Source organism: Acipenser ruthenus, chromosome 5, assembly GCF_902713425.1.
Source record: "Acipenser ruthenus chromosome 5, fAciRut3.2 maternal haplotype, whole genome shotgun sequence".
NCBI lineage: Eukaryota > Metazoa > Chordata > Actinopteri > Acipenseriformes > Acipenseridae > Acipenser > Acipenser ruthenus.
In genome coordinates this window covers 14,305,464-14,320,391 of record NC_081193.1, presented here as the reverse complement: position 1 = coordinate 14,320,391, position 14,928 = coordinate 14,305,464, and the positions used below count along the sequence as shown (strand labels likewise).

At 37.0% G+C, this 14,928-nt stretch overlaps 1 protein-coding gene across 12 annotated transcripts in view; it reads right to left on the bottom strand.

The window, feature by feature from the left end:
* LOC117402240 (otoferlin-like) overlaps nucleotides 1-14,928 on the bottom strand; it is a 122,090-nt gene that overhangs the window by 53,555 nt on the left and 53,607 nt on the right. For all 12 annotated transcript variants that reach the window (XM_059023695.1, XM_059023686.1, XM_059023687.1 and 9 more), the window contains exons 4-5: nucleotides 10,618-10,717; nucleotides 7,889-8,103 (exon numbers count right to left, since the gene is read on the bottom strand). In XM_059023695.1, coding sequence (XP_058879678.1) covers nucleotides 7,889-8,103; nucleotides 10,618-10,717 — 315 coding nt within the window. The remainder of the gene's footprint in view (nucleotides 1-7,888; nucleotides 8,104-10,617; nucleotides 10,718-14,928) is intronic.

Sequence of the window (14,928 nt, the reverse complement as noted above, 5' to 3'; positions counted from 1 at the left end):
CCTCCAAACTGTCATGTAATATTACAAAAAGAATAATATTTCTAGAATTTAAAAAGGGGAATAAAACAAATGTTTCCCTAAATAAAAATTAAAACAAAAACATTGTTGTAATTTGATAATAATTACAGCTTGAGTCTAAGCACATTCCCAAGATGTGGTATTATTTAAACTGTCAGATGTGTAGCATCCACATTTCTCTTTGCTCCCTTGCTCCTCTGGCACTAGATAGATAGGACTGCTGGTCTATCGCTTGGATTGCAAACTGTGCACAGAAAATGAGACACATTTATCAGTGTCACAATACACATTTGTATAAATCTATCTATCCATCAATTAAAACCCTCATTATATCGTCAAAATGGATAACAAACTTTCAAAACTGGTTTGGGTTACTATTTTTAGAATAGTAAGCTGATGCAGCTAATATCTTACAAAGAGAACTCAAACTTCTGTATTTAGAACTTTAAGGTAATTACACCCATTTTGTCACATGTTTATGAAAGAGATAATGGTATTATAAAAGTCCATAAACTGTTGTTTCTACAGACTTGAGGCAGCAATGTTTAACTGTGACTGTGGCATTAGCACACAATCCCAAGCTGTTGTACTGCAGACATGAGACAATTTTAAAAAAGGTAAAGATTCAGTACTTAGTAATATGAATGGCTAGACACCAAATAAAAGGATAAAGTGAGAATCTGTGAGAAAGGCACGATACTTGTTTGTTTGTTGGATTATTGTCTGTTTTGTTTTGGCCATCGTGCCTTTTGTTTTGTATTGTTTTGTTTTGTTTAAATATTTCTTTGATAATAAATATGCGCACCAACCCTTCACCCGCAGTACTGTTGTCATTCTCATCCTGGTCTGACATCACCACAAAGCCTATCCGTGACACATCGCTGTACAGTATATTGCCCATCATATGGTGGGACTGATCTCTCTTGGTGCTGTATACAGTGTAAATGATGTTTTGTACACCTACTTTACAACTCACTAACAAGTTCTTCAGTTTATTGGGAAAGTAAATAACCACAGAATCTATTTTTTTGTTCAGATTTATTACATGCAAAGCTTTCCAAAGCCAACTACCTAGCAAGCGTTTCCCAACGTCAGGGGAGCACTCTACAAGTAAGGCTTTGATGAAAGCTTCAAACAAACAGCAGGTCAACAAGCCCCAAGCTCCTGTTCTGTTTTAATGAAATTCTGACAATCGTTTGTTTATCCTTTCAAACCTCTAGCGGGTGGCATACTAACGGCAATTTAATGCAGTACAGGAAAACTTATTGTTTTTACATTAGTCATATCTTGGCAGTCTCTTTAGAAGGCAGACATCTGACATTTCCAGTCACAATGTTTATAATTGTTCTGTTTTTGTAAGTTATTAGTGCATTCACATTATAGTTTGACTGCAAGCAGTGACAGGTGAGGGAATGCCAATGACTAGGGTGGTGGAGCATACTGGTAAGGTTGGATCTTGGTTGAACAAAGGCCAAAGAATACCACCAACATCTCCATGAGGGATTGATTTGGTTGGTGACGTTAAGAGGCCATTAACATCCAAAAACAAAACAAGCATACTAAGAACAATAAGAACTGAGCTTATGAGAAACAGAAAATTCAAGAAGTGATTCAGCTAATAATTCCTGTGTGTGTGTTAATCGCTCTGAGGTGGTAGTTTGAGGTTTTGCCTGCAACTAACCATTTATTTTACCCGCAGTTTGATACACTGCCTCTATGAAGCCTCTATGTAATTTACTAGCACAATGTATATGCATTATCCAAGGGGTATCACTAATGTAGAGATCACTGAGCGAGTGCAGCCCATCAGCACATTTCTTTAATGTCTTCCAATTGCTAAATAATTATAATTTTACTCCAATGGGCATTTCATTACAAAGTGATTTCTTTTTATTTTAAAACGAAAGCTTCAAAGTTAGATGTGTGGAGCTGGTACACTTCAATATACAAAATATTAATTTTAAAGTTTGATAATTAAATCTCTTGACTGCCAGAATTGAGGTACACTGTTCCAATGCACATTAGTAAAAACAGACCAAGTGAAACTATGCTCTACTACACCATTATTCAACACATGCATGCTCTTGAAAAAGACAAAATGCATCAAGGCCAAAATAAATCTAATCATATTTCAAAGTAAGAACATTTGTAAACAAAGTAACGTATAATATACGTTCATGGCGGGTTTCACAGACTGTGATTCATACAAATCATACCTAAGGGAAGATAAGTTTTGATTGGGTTCTGTGAAACCTGCTGCTCATTTTATTTCCATTGGTACCAAATCACCAAGTGCCATTCTTACAGTGGCACCCCAATGTATTGAAACCATCCTATCTTTACAATGCAAAATGATCTCACGTTGATATAATTACCACTTCTATGTATTTGAAATAAAATTCTTCCCAAAAGTTTTCAATTATTTTGTAGAATATTTTAATTTGAAATAATTAACATATATATATATATATATATATATATATATATATATATATATATATATATATGTTTTAAACAACAGTTACTTTGAGTAATTGAAAACTATAAGTATTATAGTTAATATTCATATATGGCACACAGATATCATCAATAGGAGCATTTTGCATTGAAAAGGTATATATATATATATATATATATATATATATATATATATATATATATCTATATATAGATATATATGAGAAATCACTGCAAAACCACCACAAATGCTGCATTTAAAGGTTTGACATTCTATTTTCAAGCTAGTCATTACCCTCAAGGAAGTAGCCTAAATCGACAGGCATTACCTTTTTTTCAAACATAAAAAAGGCAAAGCTGCAGATATGTGCAGAATTCAAATTGGACTTTCTTTTTCAGAGAAACGTTGAACTCACAATAACACCTTAAACAGAAGGTCATTTCATTCACACGATTGTTTCCTGAACTGAGCTTTATACAGTCCATTTAAAAAAGAACAGCATGCGTATGTCACATAAGACACAGGCAAAGTCCAAACTCCGAGGCCTTTCCCTTCTACCTTGAGTTCAGACTGTTACTGTCACCTTCCTCTTCATTGATGTCATATTCCTCTCCCTCTTCAGGCCTGAGATTTGTAAGTAAGCCCAACAAATTAGTGCTGAAGAAATCGGACCGGTTTATTATATTCAGTCAAGGAAAGACAGAAACACAGCACTGCTAAGAAGCATTTCAGAAACAGTACTTGTACATCTTTATCCAGTAGACAGTTACTACCAAAAAAAAAAAAAATCTACCATACAAGTACGTACAGTTATATTTTTTTTATTGTTTAGTGCCATTGACCATTATCAGCTTGTATTGACCCAATGGAGATGACTGTGTAACATACTGAAGTAGTTTAATAAATGTAGGAATTTGAGCAGCACATAGAGATTGCTACTGTACACTTAAAATGCATTGTTATTGACAGTAACTGCAAACCATCAATAAAATGCATAAAGCTCTGCAATGTATATATAATGCTTTATATAAAGGCCATTCAGATGTGAAAAATAGTTTAGATCACTCAAGACATGCAAGTCTGTTCTGTGACACATCTGAGATCTGTCATCAATCAGGGAAAAAAATATCTTAATTCTTAATTCAGCCTATACAGACAGATCATGTAACTCCCTGTGTCGATCTGGTTTGACTGTATATATATATATATATATATATATATATATATATATATATATATATATATATATATATATATATATATACAGTGCCTTGCATAAGTATTCACCCCCCTGTGGACTTTTTCACATTTTCTAGTGTTACAACCTGGAATTAAAATGGATTTAATTAGGATTTTTTGTCACTGATCTACACAAAATAGTCCATAATGTCGAAGTGGGGAAAAAAATCTACATATTTTACAAAATTATTTACAAATAAAAAACTGAAAAGTCTTGATTGCATAAGTATTCACCCCCTTTGCTGTGACACCCCTAAATAAGCTCTGGTGAAACCAATTGCCTTCAGAAGTCACATAATTAGTTGAATAGAGTCCACCTGTGTGCAGTTAAAGTGTCACATGATCTCAGATTAGATACACCTGTTTCTGGAAGGCCCCAGAGTTTGTTAGAGAGCATATCTAAACAAACAGCATCATGAAGACCAAGGAGCTATCAAAACAAGTCAGGGAAACGTTCTGGAGAAGCACCAATCAGGGTTGGGTTATAAAAAAATATCCCAAACTTTGAACATCCCCCGGAGCACCGTTAAATCCATTATTAAAAAATGGAAAGAATATGGCACAACTGAGACTCTGCCTAGAGAAGGCCGTCCACCAAAACTCAGTGACCAGGTAAGGAGGGCATTAGTCAGAGAAGCAACCAAGAGGCCAAAGGTAACTGAAGGAGCTGGAGAGATCCACAGCTGAGATGGGAGAAACAGTCCATGGGACAACTATAACCCGGACGCTCCACAAAGCTGGGCTTTATGGAAGAGTGACAAGAAGAAAGCCATTGCTGAAAAAAACCCTTATCAAATCCTGTTTGGATTTTTCCAAAAGGCATGTGGGAGACACAGCAAACATGTGGAAAAAGGTTCTCTGGTCTGATGAGACCAAAATTGAACTTTTTGGCCTTAGCGCAAAACGCTATGTGTGGTGCAAAGCCAACACTGCTCATCACCCTGAAAACACCATCCCCACAGTGAAGCATGGTGGTGGCAGCATCATGTTATGGGGATGCTTTTCATCGACAGGGACTGGGAAATTGGTCAGGATTGAGGGCAAGATGGATGGAGCCAAATACAGGGAAATTCTAGAGGAAAACCTGTTTCAGTCTGCAAGAGACCTGGGACTGGGGCGGAGGTTCACCTTCCAGCAGGACAATGACCCTAAACACACAGCCAAAGCTACACTGGAGTGGTTTAAAAATAAGAACCTGAAAGTCTTAGAATGGCCCAGTCAAAGTCCAGACCTCAATCCGATTGAGAATCTGTGGCAAGACTTGAAAATTGCTGTTCACCAACGGCCCCCATCCAATTTGACAAAGCTTGAGCAATTTTGCCAAGAAGAATGGGCAAAAATTGCAGGATCCAGATGTGCAAAGCTGGTAGAGACTTACCCAAAAAGACTCACAGCTGTAATTGCTGCCAAAGGTACTTCTACCAAGTATTGACTCAGGGGGTGAATACTTATGCAACCAACAGATGTCTTTTTTTTTGTTTAATTAACTTTTGTGTCCCAATAAAAAAATATATTGCACCTTCAAAGTGTTAAGTATGTTGTGTAAATCAAATGGTAAAAATCCCAATTAAATCCATTTTAATTCCAGGTTGTAACACTACAAAATGTGGAAATGTCCAAGGGGGCTGAATACTTATGCAATATATATATATATACACACGGGCAGCAGTGTGGTGTAGTGGTAAGGGCTCTGGACTCTTGACCAGAGGGTCGTTGGTTCAATCCCAGGTGGGGGACACTGCTACTGTACCCTTGAGCAAGGTACTTTACCTAGATTGCTCCAGTAAAAACCCAACTGTATAAATGGGAAATTGTATGTAAAAATAATATGATATCTTGTAACTGCCCTGGATAAGGGCATCTGCTAAGAAATAAATAAATAAAAGAAATAAAATAATACCTAGACCTGACTAGCTGCACAGTTTCCCTGTGCCAGTTGGCTTGTGTAGTGTTTTCTGTGATGAGTCTTAGTGACTATTGAGGGTTAAATAAAACAGATTCAAACACTTTATTCTAGCATTCAGATTGATACTAGTATCTCAACTACTCATGTATTCCGTGATTATTGAGTGACATTTCCTGATAGTTACAAAACAATAAGGTGGGGCTTAATTCGTTTCTTTTAGATTTGGCCTAAACTGCGGATCTCAGATTTACATACCCCTATGTATAGTAACTTTGTGAAAGAGTTAATGTTGATTCTCTATTACATATGCAGACACCGCTGTGCGCTGTTGATGACAGATTGGATATTTATATACATGCTGTACAGTCCAGTGCCATACACACTATATGGGTCATTGATGTGTCAGTCGTCCCTAATTAACACCAATAGACTTGTCAGCTTGGATATAACAGGCTAGTGTTAAAAGCCTCCCTAGGCACTAAACTGCTTATTAAAAATGCCCGGCTGCAAATGCTCAGCAGTAATAGCTAAGATCACTGTTTAAGCTTCCCTAAAGAGAGTTCTAATATAACTGTGCTGACCTTCAGATGGACTAATAAACACCCGTGAATAATAAGCATTCTTACTTCTTTTAGTATAAGATTCGTGGTTTTGCGGTTGGGATGTAGAAAATCAAAGAAAGTCTCCACCTGACGTACTGAAAAAAAATCATTTTTTTATTAATATTTGGATTGCACTACATATGACTCCACCAACTGGAAATAAATCAGTATTCTTATGCTAGTAACCACTTGTGCAAGTCCCCATTTTCACTAAGGCACTAGTGACACCAGTCCTTAGACCTTGCATAGAAACAGCTCACTGTTAACATCACCTCATTGTCAGGACAATAAAGAAACCTTTGGAAAAAGAGAACTGAAATGCCAGATGGATATTACTCAACGCTACCTCTGAAGACTGAAGCAGATTTTCTGTATAAGATTGGAACCAGACAAAGGCAATGATTCTTTGTTGCATCCTTAGTAACTGAATCAGTCTGATACTAAGGGATGTAGGCTTTGGAATTGCAATCTGTTTTTTACATCTTATTTTCTTGAGAGTGTTTTGGCTCTTAAGTTTCAGTTCAATATAATAATACTGACTCAGCTAGCCTTTCATTTTAGCTGCTACAAAACAAGACATGTGGTGGCAAAAAGAATAATCATGTGGTTAAAAAAGAGATTGACCCTGTTATACCTCCTTTGGTCTCAAAATAATTACTGTCCCACACGTGTGACCTGCACTCGGTTGAGTCTTGATTGCTTCTTAAACATAAAGACATTACAAAGTAACATTCTTCACCCAGGTTCATAATGTGCACATTTCTGTGTAATCACCCTCTCAAAACTGAGACATTGAAAACATAGTTCACAAGAAGGTTGATACCAATTGAAAGATAATGTGATGCAGTCTTAAGTTTTATTTATTGACTAATGTTAGATTTGTTATATTATACTTGGGTCTACAGTATAAAATAACATTGCGTAAGAAACCCCTAATCTAAGGGAATGAGAAAGTAGTAATATTCTGTTTCCCCTTTTTGACACACCGATCCAGTTAGTGTATATTGCAGCAGTAAATCATTATTATTGATATTAGAATGAACTCTATATCTCAGTAGATGGTTTTGAGGCACAAACCAATATTAACTGATTGCTGGTATTCAGATTCTTCAAAACAAAGTCAGTAAAGCCAACTAACTGAGTAATGCATTGGTAAGCTAATATACTTTCAGAGAAATCTGTTATCTTTGTTTTAATCTTTATTATGAAATCCTGTATGTTTAATAACATACAGTTGATTATACACAGTATAATTAACTAGCACCTTCCAAGAAATAAATACAAAATGAAACAGTACAAAAAATCTATTCAGTTTAAAACCCATTCATGCCCGTTATAATGAACTAAATGGCTTGCATTACAGGTATCAATAATGCATAATGTTATCGTACATGTATGTTCACAGGGCAACATGATCAACTTTAAAATCAAGCAATGACACACACAGGTGTCTGCTGCCCCCCCACCCCCAAGGCTCTTTGTTTCCTATGTACTTCTCTATGTTCTTGTAACACACAGTCAACTTGTTCCCAAAGATTTAGAAGCCTCAAATGTGGTTCTTGTTGAATTTGTTCAAATAATATCAGTACCGGACCACTTTTCATGATTTATTATTTTAATGTGAATGCGTACTTTTTTTTGTAAAAACAGCAGCAATGTACTCACTTTCTGATGGACCGCTCTCCTAAGTGAAGGCTCAGGTGGGAGCGCCCTGGAGACACTGCAGAGCCCTGGCTGTGTCCTGACAACAGGCTGTCCGTCTCAAACTGAAAGGTCCCATCATTTTCTGATCGATTGGGATCGCCCAGGAACTCGCCGTCGTTCCAAGAAGCCATGGTACCATCCATAGCCTGGTATTTGATCTCTATGGTAACAGATGTCTAAATAGGAATTTAAGGAGACAGAATAAATTATTATAGATTGAGCAAGATTCCCGGGTGGCTCTGTATCACATTTTCCTGAATGATAAATTATAGGTATGAATACATAATTGACATTTAACATAACAGCCCATCCATTAACGGGCCCTATTCAATTGATTGTAATTAGGTGGCACTATTAACACTGGGATAACACCGCTTATTCAATTGTTTTTAGTGCTCTTAATAATGACACTAAGGCATGTCTTTTCATCATGTTCAATCAATTTTAGGGACTTACTATTGTAAGGTTTGATTGCTTCATAAAAACTAATAAGCCAGTCTTTTTCAGGTGGTTTCAATCCAAAGAGTTTTAATCAGCAAATCAAAGCTAGTACAACAGTGATCACAGGTCTCACTCAGCTGATGGTGTTCTGAGCTGCCCTGGTACAGGGATGGTATGTCTGAGCTGGCGTCAGTGTAGATGTAAGTTTCTGAGCTAACCTTTCATGGCATCAGAGATGTTCGTTTTTTTCTAAGCAGGAAAATACTTTGTATAGCACAGATATACAGCTAGCTTACGTAATTGCCTTGACCAAATTTGGTCTTATTTCCCTAGCAGGATGTATGATGTGAGACAAAGCATATTCATAGTTAACATCTGCATTTCTTCTTCACTTCACCAAGATCAGCAGAAACCCAGATAACAAGAAGTTACATTTAAGAACAATTATATGTGTTTTGCTCAATTCCCATAGACAGCAAAGGGCTATACCCTCGAATCACAAGGTTGAACGACAAGTTTGGTGATTGCAAACTGCTGATGTAAACCAGCTATGTACAGCTTACTTGTAAGAGTTAATTAACCCTACGTTGATTCAGAGCTTACATTAAACACAGGAAAATCACACAGACAGTTTGCAGACAGTTTCAATGATTTCTTTACCATTTAAAGGGGGCACATAAGCAAAGGGTTGTATAATGGAAAGGAACAAACGGCTGATGCTTGTGCCTTTTAACTGAAACAATGTGTACACCACCCCTAACAGGGTGCATGTTTATCAGAAAAAGGCCTACATGTTCCATTTGTATAGTGTGTTATTATGCGTTCTATGACACTTACCTTAAGTCACATCGTGTCACCTTTAACAAAAGTAAGTGGTTTTAGAACCAGTTTTAATTGGCTTAATTATGGTTTGTGCATAGGCGCAAAACAGCTTATTAAGCAGAAACAACTTATGCGAAACAAAAGTGTTATCATCCATCCGAGGTCACAGCTGCACTCTGAGTTATCAAAAGCCAGCTACTCCCTGGCATGGGTGCCAAGCTAGGTCATGGCTATACATAGGCAAGAGTTTCAAAAGCCTTACACTATATTTACAGTACAAATGAATGAATTGCCAGCTAATAGTTTTTTGTTATTAGCTTGCATAATGTAGATTTAGTGTCCATGAATAATCATTTTATCTTATTACACATCATATATAGTATTGTGATGCCCATCATATCCTGACCTGCATATCATGGCTGCATCTTAACTATTGTGTTACACCACTAATATGGGGCAGTCTGTTCTCACCAGAAGAAAATTATTTCATTCCAGTACCATAAACTAAATAATTGACAACCTGTTTGAGGAACACATAGATTAGTTAAATACATTCCACTAAAACGGGGTGATTTAAGGTCTAAATACAAATCAGTTAAGGTTGAACACTGGGCTATGCCATGGGTGTCTCATCTGTTGCCATTGTTTCCATTGAGGACCTTCATCCAGCAGAGGTTTTATAATGGAACACAGTTATGACAGCATGTTATCAGTAAATAGAAACAAATTTGATCCACTCATACTTTTTAAGGTATATGAGAATGTTTTATATACTGCATAATTCATAAACTGACTGTCTACTGTCTTGATATATCTCATCATCATTTAATACTATGGAGTTCCAGCAAATAAATGCTTGATATTCACTGTTTACTATTCCACGCCACCTGTGAAGGAGGGAAACAGAGATCCTTACATACATAAACCTGTGACAGGTGACCGCACAACCGCTCAAATTTCTGTTTTGGAAGAATTTATAAAGGCAGCATATTCTTAGCATAGACGTTTAAACCTGCATAATAGTTAGCTATAAAATTAACTTATTTAAAGACTTAAACATAATCAAATTCTATATTTTATTTATCGCTACACAGAAAGAAAACAGTTCTAGCTGGAAATTAATCAAAATTTGATACAATGTGCACCACAAAAAAAGCATGTTATACAGACTTTATCACATCAGAAGTGTGAACCTAAATATGCAGAAAAAGATCTCAATGTACTATCGAGAGGTTAGGGTGTCTGTTTCACCACTGAATAAATCCCTTAGCCCTTCCTTTATTCAACACACAAATCTAAATGAGCTAAGAACACAAGGGAATGACTGTTCAATTCCTATTTTCATTAGAGAAGGTCCGAAAGACGGGGCTGTTTTTTAATTTTTCTATTAAGCCTCTTGCCTGGCAGGCAATTAGAGGCTCACTCACTCGAATGGGGGTGTTGTTGTCATCTATTAATGTGTCTGACACTTCCAGCTGTGCTTCTTCCACCACTTTCTGTAACACCATCCGGAACGTCCCAATGAGCCTGTAACAATATAGAAAGAATAAACATGCATTTTAAAGAATGGCATTAAAAAAACACACACACAGTCCTACTACTTACTACTTTACTCCAGCACCTCCAAAATGTATTAAGTGTGAGACGTTCATGTTGTCGTCATATGTTGTCATTTTTGATGAAGCAATGTTGAACAAAAACATTAGGGTTTCCTCAAGGAGGCTGTGTGGTCCAGTGGTTAAAGAAAAAGGCTTGTAACCAGGAGGTCCCCGGTTCAAATCCCACCTCAGCCACTGACTCATTGTGTGACCCTGAGCAAGTCACCTCCTTGTGCTCCGTCTTTCAGGTGAGATGTAATTGTAAGTGACTCTGCAGCTGATGCATAGTTCACACACCCTAGTCTCTGTAAGTCGCCTTGGATAAAGGCGTCTGCTAAATAAACATATAAAGTCAAGTTTAGCTTAAAAAAAGAATGGTATTTTTTTAATTGCAGTGTGAATTCCAAACAGTGCTTTCTAAATCGCAGGACAAGGCACTGGCAGAATGAATCCCTTGGGTTTATATTATAAAGAATGGGCTGAAGCAATAGTTCAGCAGTGCCTACAGATAGAACAGCCAAGTTACAGTAAGAAACCGATTCAAAGAATATGACATGGCATGGGTTGTATCATTTAACTGTATTCTAAATGAACTGAACACATCATCGAAATCCTGAGGCAACATTTAAAAATGTTTGATTATTGTTGTACTAATCTTTCCATTGTACAGGAAATAATAAAAATAAAAATATTAAGATAAAAAAGTACATGTGTGGTGAGCAACATGTAGTTCAGTCTGATTTCATGGTTTATGACAGCAGTTTTGTAGCAACCCACACATTTGTTCTTTGTCATGAATGAAGAACATTATGCTGCTTACAAATTGGTGATACACAGGTTAATATTAGATCAAGGGCTGATGTAAAGGGCAAGGATTCTGTTTTCTGCACTTGTACACATTTTGGTAATACAGTTTGACTTGATGTTGTGATAAGACTTTTCTTGGACATAAAAGAGAATGTAAATAAAAGTTTCCACGTTCTACAAATTATAAGGCCGACTTTCAAAGATTTTGCTCTCATGCAAAAATGCACATGATCAGAGCACATGATCAGAGCACATGATCACATGATCAGCTATTCATTCAGATGGTAATGAAGGACACATCCTCTTAAATTCTGTTCAGCCAAACAGGGGCAAATAGCAATATCTCAAAAGAGATTGACCTCTCTCATTCTTTATGTGCGTCCCAGTTTGCAGTTTAATGGTTATTTTTAACAACCAGTATGTTAAGGTAGCCAGTAAGCTATGTTGAGGTAACATAAAAGTGGGACCATACAAGGGTTTTAAACTCATTTTTTCAGTATGGAGAACCTGCAATGTGGATGATTTAAATTGCAATTTAACAGATGAATTAATGATGATAATGAAATTGATTGGAGACCTTGTCCATGGGTGCTGACAGCTATCTGCAATGTTGACTGACAAACAAAAAAGAAGCGACATGAATGCAAGCCACACAGAGTTTTTACGGCGCTTGGATATGATGTGTTGATTAGTGAGCGGATTCTCCTTCCAGAAATACAACCAAGTTTTCCATGTATATATATATATATATATATAAAATACATGCAGCCACATAATGCAAGAACAGGCCTAGCAAGAGGAAATCCTAAAATGCACAAAGAAAATCACCACATGCGAAAGCTAGTCAGCACGTTTGATAATCCAACACACATAATAGCTGAACTAGCAGAAAAACAGCTTAGGCCACACGTTGAGAAATTACCAAGCTATGCTAAGGATACAACACCATTTTTAAAAAGACTAGAATCACTAAAGTACAACCTTCCAGAGAATATGAAGTGACCTCATAACCTGCTTCCTGCATTAGATGATTTGTTTAATTTACTAGCATGGGAAAGATTGCTAAGTAGAGTGAGTAATAAGCACTGGCCTATATTCATCAACGTGTCGGTGTTCCCATTTTATTTTAGAAATGTTTTCGGAAAATGTAGTGTTAATATATTTTTCTTAAACGGGGAGTGATTCATCAGAGTTTTATTTTGAATAAATTACATTCGGAAAACTTTTCGGTTGGATTTCACAGCTGTTTTATGCATAAATTAAGAGTGGTTTACATGTGGCTCACCTTAAAAAAACAAAGTTATCTTTGTAAAATAATTTATAAATATTAAAATACTCTAAATACACTTGCCACAGACGCAAACACAAAAGTGAGATAAATCACAGCGATAATAAATCCATTCATGATGTTTTAACAGCATTTCATTTTATAATGTCATTTTATAGGTATAATGATATAATTAGTTAAAAAACCTAAAACAAAAGTCACATGCTACAAGCCTACAGTTTCAGCTGGTGTTTACCAGATCCCCCCTGCTGGTGAAGTACGTTAATGGTAAGTGAATGAGGCCCTAAGTACACATGTATAAGTCACCCCTGAAAACCTCATCATCAACCCAGACCATTTTTAAAGGCTTGATTATTATAGGTACATAGTGTGAATTATAGTGCCTTGCATAAGTATTCACCCGCCTTGGACTTTTCCACATTTTGTAGTGTTACAACCTGGAATTAAAATGGATTTAATTTGGATTTTTACCATTTGATTTAGACAACATACTTAACACTTTGAAGGTGCAAAATATTTTTTATTGTGACACACAAAGTAATTAAACAAATAAAAAAGACATCTGTTGGTTGCATAAGTATTCACCCCCCTGAATCAATACTTGGTAGAAGCACTTGGTAGAGTCTTTTTGGGTAAGTCTCTACCAGCTTTGCACATCTGGATCCTGCAATTTTTGCCCATTCTTCTTGGCAAAATTGCTCAAGCTCTGTCAAGTTGGATGGGGACCGTTGGTGAACAGCAATTTTCAAGTCTTGCCACAGATTCTCAATCGGATTGAGGTCTGGGCTTTGACTGGGCCATTCTAAGACATTCAGGTTCTTGTTTTTAAACCACTCCAGTGTAGCTTTGGCTGTGTGTTTAGAGTCATTGTCCTGCTGGAAGGTGAACCTCCGCCCCAGTCCCAGGTCTCTTGCAGACTGAAACAGGTTTTCCTCTGGAATTTCCCTGTATTTGGCTCCATCCATCTTGCCCTCAATCCTGACCAGTTTCCCAGTCCCTGCCGATGAAAAGCATCCCCATAACATGATGCTGCCACCACCATGCTTCACCGTGGGGATGGTGTTCTCAGGGTGATGAGCAGTGTTGGCTTTGCGCCGCACATAGCGTTTTGCGCTAAGGCCAATAAGTTCAATTTTGGTCTCATCAGACCAGAGAACCTTTTTCCACATGTTTGCCGTGTCTCCCACATGCCTTTTGGCAAAATCCAAACAGGATTTGATATGGTTTTTTTTCAAAAATGGCTTTCTTCTCGCCACTCTTCCATAAAGCCCAGCTTTGTGGAGCGTCCGGGTTATAGTTGTCCCATGGACGGTTTCTCCCATCTCAGCTGTGGATCTCTCCAGCTCCTTCAGAGTTACCATTGGCCTCTTGGTTGCTTCTCTGACTAATGCCCTCCTTACCTGGTCACTGAGTTTTGGTGGACGGGCTTCTCTAGGCAGAGTCACGGTTGTGCCATATTCTTTTTAATAATGGATTTTTTAATAATGGATTTAACGGTGCTCCGGGGGATGTTCAAAGTTTGGAATATTTTTTTATTACCCAGCCCTGATTGGTGCTTCTCCAGAACTTTATCCCGGACTTGTTTTGATAGCTCCTTGGTCTTCATGATGCTGTTTGTTTAGATATGCTCTCTAACAAACTCTGGGGCCTTCCAGAAACAGACGTATTTAATCTGAGATCATGTGACACTTTAACTGCACACAGGTGGACTCCAATCAACTAATTATGTGACTTCTGAAGGCAATTGGTTGCACCAGAGCTTATTTAGGGGTGTCACAGCAAAGGGGGTGAATACTTATGCAATCAAGACTTTTCAGTTTTTTATTTGTAAATAATTTTGAAAAATATATAGATTTTTTCCCCACTTCGACATTATGGACTATTTTGTGTAGATCAGTGACAAAAAATCCTAATTAAATCCATTTTAATTCCAGGTTGTAACACTACAAAATGTGGAAAAGTCTAAGTGGGGTGAATACTTATGCAAGGCACTGTATGCTATTGATATACATTAATACAGGCATCATGTCAGAAGCCCTGCATGC